Source organism: Pyrus communis, chromosome 16, assembly GCF_041283825.1.
Source record: "Pyrus communis isolate YQ-2024b chromosome 16, ASM4128382v1, whole genome shotgun sequence".
In the NCBI taxonomy this organism is placed as follows: Eukaryota; Viridiplantae; Streptophyta; class Magnoliopsida; order Rosales; family Rosaceae; genus Pyrus; species Pyrus communis.
In genome coordinates this window covers 5,748,627-5,759,888 of record NC_142580.1, presented here as the reverse complement: position 1 = coordinate 5,759,888, position 11,262 = coordinate 5,748,627, and the positions used below count along the sequence as shown (strand labels likewise).

At 35.8% G+C, this 11,262-nt stretch overlaps 2 protein-coding genes across 11 annotated transcripts; both read right to left on the bottom strand.

The window, feature by feature from the left end:
* Nucleotides 1–283: 283 nt before the first annotated feature.
* On the bottom strand, nucleotides 284–983 carry LOC137730518 (putative E3 ubiquitin-protein ligase XERICO). Its single transcript, XM_068469509.2, has one exon. It carries the CDS (start codon nucleotides 882–884, stop codon nucleotides 498–500), a length of 387 nt encoding a protein of 128 aa, XP_068325610.2. The 5' UTR covers nucleotides 885–983; the 3' UTR covers nucleotides 284–497.
* Nucleotides 984–3,927: 2,944 nt separating this feature from the next.
* Nucleotides 3,928–8,863, bottom strand: LOC137730771 (uncharacterized). 10 transcript variants are annotated; one of them, XM_088687312.1, is made up of 16 exons: nucleotides 8,398–8,800; nucleotides 7,642–7,805; nucleotides 7,344–7,430; nucleotides 7,123–7,234; nucleotides 6,888–7,043; nucleotides 6,539–6,643; nucleotides 5,929–6,012; nucleotides 5,744–5,859; nucleotides 5,561–5,662; nucleotides 5,356–5,469; nucleotides 5,200–5,256; nucleotides 5,024–5,090; nucleotides 4,864–4,917; nucleotides 4,670–4,744; nucleotides 4,535–4,570; nucleotides 3,928–4,380 (listed from the first exon to the last, which is right to left on the bottom strand). In XM_088687312.1, exons 3-16 carry the CDS (start codon nucleotides 7,388–7,390, stop codon nucleotides 4,267–4,269), a joined length of 1,239 nt encoding a protein of 412 aa, XP_088543438.1. In that variant the 5' UTR covers nucleotides 7,391–7,430; nucleotides 7,642–7,805; nucleotides 8,398–8,800; the 3' UTR covers nucleotides 3,928–4,266. The 10 variants fall into 10 exon arrangements, with proteins under 10 accessions (XP_088543438.1, XP_088543439.1, XP_088543440.1 ...); XM_088687313.1 differs by having other exon boundaries at nucleotides 7,642–8,011; nucleotides 8,398–8,742; XM_088687314.1 differs by having other exon boundaries at nucleotides 7,642–7,800; nucleotides 8,398–8,742.
* Nucleotides 8,864–11,262: the final 2,399 nt, after the last annotated feature.

The window sequence follows — 11,262 nt, the reverse complement described above, 5'->3', positions numbered from 1 at the left end:
ATTCCCAATCCCAAGTCCCATACTTTCTTTCTTCTGTTCCAGCAGATTGAAGATTTTGGAGAAATTTTTACGGAACAAAAATAATACAATCACATGTTTTAAGAGAAGTAGTGAAAAATTTAAAAAAATTTATTTTTTAAGTTATTAACTTTTTAGCACAAATATTTCACTATTTATATAATAACACGTGTTATGCCACTCTATGTACCGATCACTGAAAAATCTCTCGAATATTTGGTGGCAGAAAACAAGAGCCAATAGAAAATTACCAAACCTTCAAATATTTCAATGCTCCAATGCCTCTCCCTTCCTTTATTTGTTTATTTTTAATCCTCTTGGTACAAGTACAAAGTACAAACACAAATTAAACCAGAAAGCAAACATTTTAAATTAACTTTCTCTAATTTGTGCTAAAAAATAACAGAATAATATAAGCAACAACAAGAAAAAGTACAGCTGATGAACCCAAAACTCCATAACACAAAGAACTTATCTTTTTAGTCAATAGAGCGGCAGAGAGGGCAAGTCGTACTGCTGTTGTGGTCGAACCACTTTTCCAGACAACTTTTGTGGAAGAAGTGCTTGCAGGACAACTCGCTCACTTCTTGCTCTGCTTCGAACCCGCAGAGACAGACGCAGCACTCTGTTTTTCCCCCGTTTCTGCAGAACGATTTGAACTGGGTTATTGAGATTCTTCTCTCTCTAGGCATTTCCTCAGGACACCCATCAGGGTTCTCGTCGAAAGTGTAGGAATTGATATTGGCACCCATCACTTGGAGCACAGATCTCGCCATGTTCTTTAGCAGAGCCACGTAAAAAACTGTGATCATTACTAGCAATGGCAGCACGCCCCCTGCTGCACTCGGGAAGTTCGAAAGCCCCATTTGAGAAAGTGCTTCTGGTTTTTTGTTAGATAGAGAACACAGAAGCCAAAAGCCAAAAGTTGAAAGCAGAGAATAGTTTTAACCATGGGCTTCAATTTTTAGTTGGGCTTGTTGCTGATAAATATACACGGACAGTCAACACTGTTAACCGTGGTTAGATGGAGGTGGGTTAAGTTTTACCCACGGTTTGATGGCCCATGCGACACGTGGCGACACGTGTAGGGTTTGTGTGAGACGTGTTTGATTGATGTAATAGAGTGAGAACTGACATTTTCACTGGCACAAAAAGGCCAAATTTGACGTGGCCACGTGTCCGTGGGAGGTTCTGTGAGAGCCAGTGAGGTGGTGGTGTTCCGTTGGCCGTGGCAGATTTGTAGACCTTTCAATTTTTTCTGTAACCGTGGGTACTGGAAGTTTCTTGATTTCTGAAGGAACTAAAGGCTGGTATGGTATTGTTGTGTTTTGAAAAAAAAACTGTTTTTGCTAAACTATGAGAATAAGTTTATTTTTACTGCTTCACATTTTCATATTTTTTTTACCCAAAATTGTGAAAATAAGTTGTTTTTAAATGTTTACCAAATACCTTTTTGAGCTCATTTTTTTTATACCCACTTTTTATAAAAGCATCTTAATATCAAACCTGTACTAAGTGATATGACCAATTATTTTGGGCTGCTTTTGACGAGAAATATTTGATTCCGACCGTTATACTATCATGTAATATCACTAAATAATTAATTATAAGATGATATAATTGCCGTGTCAAGAATTTTAAATGATATCTATTTTAAAGCATAAACTTATCGTATAATATGAAAATACAATTCAATACATTAAGCCATTAGTTAGCATACTAAAATGTCTCGCCATGCAAAGTCGGCCCAAAAGCAATACAAACTAAACATGTGCATTGAGTTTCACCTTAAATCAAGTTTCATGTTTTTTCATACCTTTATGTTACTTGTAAATTTTTATTGATCCATAGTATTCTCAATGAAGGAAAAAAAAAATTATCTTAAATCTAATATGATGTTCCTCTAGTTTTCTGTGTCGTAGAGAGAACTGGTAGATTGGATCGAAAAGTTTTCTAATTCATTAGTTTATTGAAAAAACCTATTTTGTAAAGATACAAAATTAAAAAGATCTCGTCACTTTTGGCTTTCATTCTTAGTTTACATTGAGAGACGGCTCTTATAAGTGTAACAAGACACGATGATACAACAATCACACGAAAGAAAAATGTCAGTATTTCTAAACGGAATAGGATTAAGGGATAAATATTTTTACACTGCTTTTTAGCCTTTAGATTTTATAACATTCAACGGTCTATATTAAGAGTGATGTGAAGAGTTTTAAACATTAAATGACTTGGATGATGATGTGGATTATAATTAATAAGGAAAATACTACTCTAAATGAAATACTAATATCTAATAGAATAAAAAAAAATCAGAAATTGAACCCTAATAACGAAAAAAAATAAAAATCTCTTCTTCGTCGATGAGGTCTGCAATGTTCAAATAATCAGAATTTGAACCCAAACAAGTGCAAAGGTTGATGCTCCTATTTCTACGGTAAGGTCGTTAGAAACATCAGAGATTTGCCTGCGTAATAGAAAAAAATTGTCAACAAATGAAAATAAAGCGAGGCAAGAAAATCAATGTCAATTACAGTCTAAAACCAAAAGCATACGTTCTCATAGGTATCAACATATCAAAAACCCTGCAGGATCGTTACACAACACACTTTTGAGTTCAATCAAAACCTACGGATTGAGATAGTTGTTTTTTTTTTTAATTTGAAAAACTCCAAGAGTAGAAAAATCATCAAATACATGAACTGACAAAACTAAAACAATTTCCAAAACCTAATTTAACCACCCTACATATATGAACAATAATAGATTTTAGGGTTTTGTTTTGCTTATGTAATGGAGATTCAAGCATGGAAGTTGCAGACCTAGGGAGATGGAGGTTGCAGACCTCCTTTCTTATTTTCACGATTAGGGATTTTTTTTTTAATCTTATTTTTAATTTTGTCCCTGATTTTATGTTTTTTTAATTTTATATTTATTTTTAATATTAGTTAAAATCCACATAAATATTTATGTCATTTAATGAATAAATAAGAACCCTTAGATATTATAAAAATTTAAAAGCTACAAATGAGTGTAAAAAAGTTTGTAAAAATATTTGTCCCTTATTCCTATCCCTTTCTAAATAGTATGATATATATACATATGACATAATAAATAATAATGGTGTGATTGCGATGACTGATATCTTGCTCTCTCTCTCTCGGAACCAAGCGAGTGGTCCACGCTTTCGTGACTCAAAAGCCATCGTCACAAATTCAGAAAACAAAAGTTGATTCGATTAATTTGATGATCTCATACATACATAGAGCTAAAACTATGATGTATGGTTGCTTGCTTTCATACGGACAGTTGTGTGTTCCAAATTGTTTGTGCGGTTGCAGTGAGACATCGCATTCACACTTCACATGTAACGCCTCAGAATTAATTGCTTGAAATTTTGGGTTGCTACAACAGTACTTACTTTTTAAATTTCTAATGTCTGGATGTGGCTTTAATTCTACGTATCATTACAATACTACATAGTATTGAGGAAAATTCTTTATTGTGAAACTTTTTCTTGTACGTTGACTTCTAGGTTATAGAAGAATTGGGTTCACAGAAAATTCTTGAAATACCTTCCCTACCTTCATTTCACTCTCCTGTATCGCTCTCCTCACGTGACATAGGGTCGGGATAATAAAACCGGATCGGGCATTAAGCACAGCTAACGAAGCGTGCTACAGCGAAAGCCAGGAGCCAGAGGCAAGTTCTGTTCGGCCCGGAGAATTGATTCCCCATAACGAATACTAAGCTCTATCAATGATTCCATACCAAAAATTCCAGTTTCAAGCAATTTTTCATCTGCAACATGCGACTCATAGTTCTAAACGACCGTGATACGATGATACCAACAAAGTTCGTGACATGTTTTACGAAACACGAAACCCAGGTGAAACAAGATTCATGTTTTTCCGGCAATGGCAAAATCGATCGCCTCTTCTGAATTCCGATTTATTGGTATCTAGTATACGTTTAACAAGCACAACATCTCATACAGCAGTAATGATACGAATCCTAATAAGAATATGTTACACCGAGTCAGAGGAGTTGTCACTAAAGCACTGAAATTCTAAAGGACGATTTAATCGACGCTGTGTTTTTACTCAAGGACCTAATTCTGCGATTTGGTCAATTAATGAATATCACAAATCGTAATGGATTTTACAAATTTATGTAAAAACACCAATCGACATGGTCCTGAGTCGTCGATTGTGTACAGTACCTCTGTCATCGCTGCTGTTTCCCCTAATGGGCCTTTGAAGTTGAGGGATCTACCCCGATAGCCTTAAAGTACGCATTTTCTGCATTTGATACTCGCATTTGAAACATTGTCCATTCTTTTCTGCACCTTTCCCTTACCTGGAATCAGCAGTAAAGACAACAGCGATATCAGCAAACTTGATTAGAAAAATTGCGCGTTTTTGTTGTTTATATGATAACTTTTGTGTGAGTAATTGACGTTTTTAAGATATAAATGTGAAATAATGGCATTAGAATAAGAGTTCTTGTATACCCCTTGCCATGGCGCCTTTCCATTTTCTGATTCACCCTACAGAAAGCCGAAATAAATTAAGCTTTTCGTACCAATATCTAAAATATATTTATTAAGGAAACGAGATGATGACAGCGGCTAAAAAGTGATATTTACCTGGCTCCCCAATGAAGGAACAGTTTGATGAATGATCCACTGAGAATCTACAACGCCGATCTTATCATGCGCAGGCTGTTTGCAATGAAAAAAATGCATTTAATTAGGAGTTCCATTCAAATCCGGCCATGTGCAGATTACGAAATAAAGTACAAAACAGAAACATCAAGGAGGTTAGGAAGTGGGTCACCAACCTCTACACATTTTCTCAGGGCAAAGTCAAGACCCCAGCCGTGGACCAAGTCATTCTGCAAACACCAAGTGTAGCAATCACAGAATTAAGTAACAAGACGGCTAATTTAACCGAGTGCTAACAAGTGGTGATAATGGAAAAAGATATCGCGATCTTAATACCTGAATCATATGCCACACACAGCGCCAGGCACTTCGAGAAAATACTGGAGCCATGATTTCAATAAAGCTGAATCAATAAGACAGAAACAAGAAACATTTATTAAACACGAATGTCACATACAGAGGAAGACAAACAACAGCACTAAAATGTCCTCTGTAATTTCTTAGTGTCTTACGCTGCACATGGAGGCAGAAGTGGGTCAGTGCACCAGCCCGGTTTCTCCTCTGTTTGTCTGGAACAATTTGAGACAAGGGTTTCAGGATTACTTCATAGTTCATAAACTAAATCTGAAACAAATAAATAAGTTTCAGTTTAGGTTCCATGATTTTACTTGTGAACTTCACGATCGCCTCTCCTCTTTGTCATCTGCCATGTTAAACCTTTGTTGGGTTCCAAACCAGGCTGTGAAATCTCCAAACCATGCTTCCTCACTAGTCTAATGTATCTGAAATTGGATTGAAAAGGGAGGCATAAGAGATTAATTTCGTAGGCTAACTAGCCCAACATCAAAGAATTACTTTGTAATGAAAACTCACTCTTCTGAATTAAAATGCTCTACTCCCAGGTCTTCATCCCAGATAAATATGTAGTCGTATGAGGCCAGAATGTCAGGATGCAAAAACCGCTTGGCATACCACCTTTGACAAAAAGTTTAAATTCAAAAACCAGTGAAACTATTCATTATTGAAGTACAAATAGGAGTTAGCAATTGTTCATACCATTTAGTCTGCTTACGAACACTAATATGTATAGCACGCTTAGACCACTCCAAGTCATCCCATTCAGTTGTTTGGCCATCGTAATGAAAAAGGAGAATCGTAAAGTTCTCTGAAAACTGTGAGAGAAAGATATTTAGTCACACACATCCACCACCACAGAGAGAGAGGGAGGGAGAGAGGGAAACCTTTTTCACTGCCGCATCGATATTCCTTTTCTGATTCAAACCCACAGTGAATGTCACAAGGTACCTTGGTTTGATGGTCACGTCCTGCAATTGTCATCTTAATCAAAAGACTTGCACTTTGAATAACAACACATTAAAAGGAGAAGTATCGTGTGCCATCAAAAACAAAGGATTTAACTTGGCAGTCTCACTGGGACTAGAGAGAATTCAATAAAAAAAAAAAACTTGGCATGTTATTCAACTGTTTCCCTTTTATTTTTCAACCTAAAATTTGCAGACGACAGACTTCAAATATGACAATGAATACGTATGCTAAAATGACTATTTTCTTTGATATGAATTCCTAGACAAATCAAATGCGTAACACAGAAGATTCCAGTTCCAGCTTTATATGCAACAAACATATCCCATTATTTCATAATAACGTCGAAAAGGACATGTCAAATAATATCCTTTATATCCCATATACATTACAAAGAAATCAATTCAAGACACAGAGAATCTGTAATTATGCTGCATTATCTTCAGTATCTATTAGACCATTCCTGGCATTGCGTAAAGTCCAAACTGTTAACTATTTTGCTTGTATAAGTAAAAATAGAATACACACCTCATTGGGATTGCCCCATAATCTGCGCAAGTAGAAGTCTGACTCAGCTGCAACAATTCCTGGTGGTAGCATTTCTGCACCTCTGGGATTTGATGGCACCCAAATCTGCAGGAAATGTAAGCTTCAGTCTAGATAAGTAATGACTATATAAGGAGAATTGGCATGGAACAACTGGAATCTGTAAACTATATCGAAAATGACACACAGATTTTTAGCAATTATAGACCTGGTTCGACATTTGTATTACGAAATAGCCAAGATTCAACACACTCCTCAATAACATACAACATTAATACTGATGCAAGTCATTTCAGACACTACTGTTAATGTCAGGGAGACTGACGTATACCCTCGATGTGCCATTCGAACTCTGATCTTGACTTGTACCATTTTTACTCCTTGCAGAAGACCAAGAACTTAGAAGTGCTTGGCTGGAGATGTCTGATTTCAGGTCCTCATTGTATGACAGATCAATAGTTGGATGAAGGCTGGATGAGAGATTCAGCTGTCAAAGTGTACACGTATTAAATACATTTTGTAAGCAACAGAGAGGAGTATAAAAGACACCCAAAAGAACTGAGTACCCTTGTTAGTGACAATGTTGGAAAGGATGCACCTATCAAGAACCCAAAAACTACTCCTACAAAAGTTGTCACAATAAGCCTCATGGTCTCATTTGGTTTCCTACCACCCGCACTGCAGACAACAACATGTAAATGTAATTAGCGGTGATCAGATCTCCATAATAAACTTAAAGACAAAAAAGTTAGCTCGTTGATGAAAATAGGCTGTCACAAAAGTTAACCTGCGCGAAAGGATTCCCATGTTATTTACAAGCTTCTGACTATACATTCACGGAAAAATGAACTGCAAGTAGAAAGCGATAGCTGATCTGCATTATTTAACAGGTTTTCAGTTGCAAATTCCCTTAAATGAAACGACGAACCTCATGAAGGAACAAAAAACCTGGTTTATCGTATACACAGGAACATAAGTTTGAGCACACTACTTCAGGAATTTAAGCAAAACTCTACAACTCAGTAATACAAGAATATACAACTACAAAAATGACCCGAACAATTTTTGTAAATCAATGCACAAACCATATCAATAGATGGGTAGCGCTTGCAACTCACGGCCCAAAGCTGCTGTAAGATGGAAACGCTTAATCTCTCTCAATAACATCTCACTTTCCACCGCATTTCAATTCGAATTCACAGACCACATTGACCATTGAACAGCAGAAATCGCATACTTATACCCTAACCTACCAAGCAGAATTCTTCAAACACAATATAAAGAAGCAACAACCAAGAAGTCATATGCCCGTTCCTCAATCCCCGTCTACATACGGAGAAACGAAGCGACCATGTGCTTCCATTTGACAATGAGCAGCTTACACAAAGTCACAAAATCTAACACCCATTCATTGAAATCATCCACGTGCTCCCTTTGAATTAAACATGCCACTACCTTAAATTAAGACAGAATAACAGCTGTTCTTGCTTAATGTCAGAGACAACGAACAAACCGACCAGAAAAATATATATATATATATATATAAATCCAATGGCTCATGTGACAATTCCCGATCAAAAATCTCCAGTAACTTCAAAATCAAAACATTAAACTCCACGACCAAAATCGATAAAAATTTAAACAAATTAAATTGATATATCGGATTGCTTTTAGTTAAACTGCTTGCGATCAAATCAATTCAAACTAAAATATTGAGAAAAATGGAAATTCAGGAAGCTAAATAATAACTTAATCGAACTTGGCTGAGCAGCACTCTACCTAATTTTCTCGGTAACCAAACAGAAAACGCAACGAGTGAATCGAGAGACAAATGAACCGACCTCATATAGCCCGAGCAAGATCTGCTGAAGAGAAAAGCCGTTCAGGAGCTGGGAATCACGCGGAAAAGCACTTCCTGCGAATCCAAGCTTTTGGTGCTTATAGGTGTGATCTCGGGGTGCAAATAGCGTGAGAGGAAAGATTAAAAAAATCAAAAAATCAAAAAGCAGTTTCAGTTTAACGGCGAGAATACTATGATTCCTGATAGTTCCGAGGTTCGAGGTTCACGTGTTTTCAGGCGGCTGGCTGCGGGGACTTCGGCCGTTACGATTCGAAGGGCGGTGGAGGTGGTGGTGGTGGAGGAGGCGGACTTTGGCTGGACTCGAGAGGGAAACACAGGGAGAACCGGAGAAGCGAGAAGAAAGAGGGTCTTTTATATTCTATTTTTAATTATGTGGAGATCTCAACAAAATAATAAATTAACGTAGATTATATCGTTTGTTAAAAAATGAAATAGAATTAACTTGGCTGCTGAAGTCAGCAGCCAAGTTAATTCTATTTTATTTTTTAACTTGGCTGCTGACAATTCAGCAGCCACTCATCAGCAGCCAAGTTAATTCTATTTCATTTTTTAACTTGGCTGCTGACAATTCAGCAGCCACTCATGCTTACATTTTTTGATGAATAAGCATCCAGGTTTTGATTTGTCCACCCGAGATTGACGGTAAGCATGAGTGGTTGCTGAAAATTCAGCAGCCAAGTCTTGTTCAAATAAAATTATTAATTTGTAGTGAGAGGAATGTCTAGGACTCTCGTGGACTCTCATGGACTATTGTCGAGTTTAAATTTCCTACCTTCAAAATCTTATGTGGTTTTTTTATGGCCTCTTTCATACTGTGACGTCTGTTAACTCACTTAAAATCATCTAGAATAAAAAATAAAAAAATGAAATTAGTGGGAGATATATATCAAAATTGTTAGTTGTGGACAAGTGTTAGAATTATGAGAGAGGCTATAGAAAATTTTGGAGGCAGAAGATTTGAACTCCTTTCTATCACTTCACAATTTAATATTAAATCACGTGTCAATATTATAAACCATCATACAAAAAAAAATATTTAAAGTTTACAAAGATTCTCACTTTCGAGACATCTCATTAGCATTTAGCAGTGTAGGGATTAGCAGCCAACTTATTTTCAAAACTTCAATTAGAGTTTTGACCATAATCAGACTCCTGAGTCCTTAACAGGTAGCCCAACTTATACTTATTTAATTTTTTTTATTATATTAAAATTTTCTTTTGTTGCTTTTGATGCTTTTGCTTTTCAACTTTTTTCTTGTTTTTAGCTTAATGGTGGGTTTTTCGGTTCTTCGTTTTGATTTTTTGGATTTTTTGAAGAAATTTGTGGGAAGGATGTCAAAGTCAATTACCAAGTGCCCCTATGTCATTGAAGTCCGGCCAAATAAAATGTATGACTACAATTTTATAGGAAAATATAGAGGCTTGATTTCTGTACAATTTTCTCTTTACACAAATTTATAGAAAGAAAAAAAAAACGTTTGTACAAATCATTTAAAAGATAGTAGAATAAATGACTACCAAAACTTAAATTACTGTATCATTTTTTTTAGTGAAACTTAGTACAATACTTTCGGTACAAAAAAAAAATTTGCTATATATAGGTGAAATAGTAAAAGCCAAAATAATAATAGAAAAAAAAAAGATTATGTAGATTATGCACAATAACTATCTAATACTATAAATATGGTGAAATGTGGTAAAATGACTTAAAGTACTTTTAATGAAAGTGCTTTTGTGATTTTAAAAGCGCTAGAAGAGCATTTTAGAGGAAGAACTAATTATGTGTTTTTTGCATAAAACACATCAAATATTTTTTCATGATTTACTTGCACTTTTATTAAAGATTTCAAAATCGGTTTATCAAATCTGATTTCACTCATTTTAAATGCACTTGCAAACACAATAACTACAGCCTCTGGTCACAAAAAGGTCTTTGTAATTGACTTTTTAATTAAAATTTATAATGGCGAACCACATAAGATAAGAATATAATAACATTTTGTTTCGACCTTTGTCTTTCCCTCCAATGGTATTCATAATTATTGATTAGAGAATTTTTAAGAAACCAATTCAAAAGATATAATTAATGAAGGGAGGCAGCATTCTTTCGGAGATACGCTTGACAAAGGCGATTTCTATCAGGCTGCCTGAATCGTTGACTATTCATGGATTGACGTACATCGGACGGTACATAAGATTCAATAAACAGTGGGAAGCAATCACGGACCTTCCCTTTGATTGACTTTGAAGTTTTGCCCGGCCTAATAATAAGACCTGTATGTCCCACGGCTACGTCGCAATTAACGTTGAGGGGGCAGGCGCCCAGTCCGAAAGGGGCCACTTCATCTCAACCGTCGCCGTGCTTACACGTGGTACCCTAATACTATGTAGGTGGGACCAACAACGTCATGTTCCCCAAGGATCAGGATCCTCTCCTAATCTAAGGATGAGGATCCTCATGACCAAGGGATGTGGACCGTTGGATGAAAATTCAATGGTTATAATTATTATAACTTTAAAGGGATATCCTATTTTTAACCGTTAGATTTTCATCCAACGGCTCATATCTCTTAGTCATAAGGATCTTCATCCTTAGATTAAGAGAGGATCTTGGTCCGTTCCCAAATACTTTGGCCAGAATCCAAGTCACGCTTGGATTGACATGTTGTATAAACATGCACACATGTCATCAAAGTTTGTCCAACTGATACTTGTAATAGACGTTTTGGTTTGGTACTTTTTTTTTTTTTTTTTTTTATGAAAAAGAAGAGACTAATCAGTAATTTTGTCACGACAGTCTATCATTTTAAAAAATCAGAAATCAAGTAATATTAAAGAAGATATT

What these genes read in the sequence shown, in the direction of transcription:
- LOC137730518 (XM_068469509.2), bottom strand. Translation starts at nt 884, where the DNA reads ATGGGGCTTTCGAACTTCCCGAGTGCAGCAGGGGGCGTGCTGCCATTG.
- LOC137730771 (XM_068469729.2), bottom strand. Translation starts at nt 7,390, where the DNA reads ATGTATAGTCAGAAGCTTGTAAATAACATGGGAATCCTTTCGCGCAG. An exon ending in ATGGGAATCCTTTCGCGCAG is followed by an intron (nt 7,235 to 7,343) that starts GTTAACTTTTGT and finishes TGTTGTCTGCAG; the next exon opens with TGCGGGTGGTAGGAAACCAA. An exon ending in GTTCGTAAGCAGACTAAATG is followed by an intron (nt 5,663 to 5,743) that starts GTATGAACAATT and finishes TTTTTGTCAAAG; the next exon opens with GTGGTATGCCAAGCGGTTTT.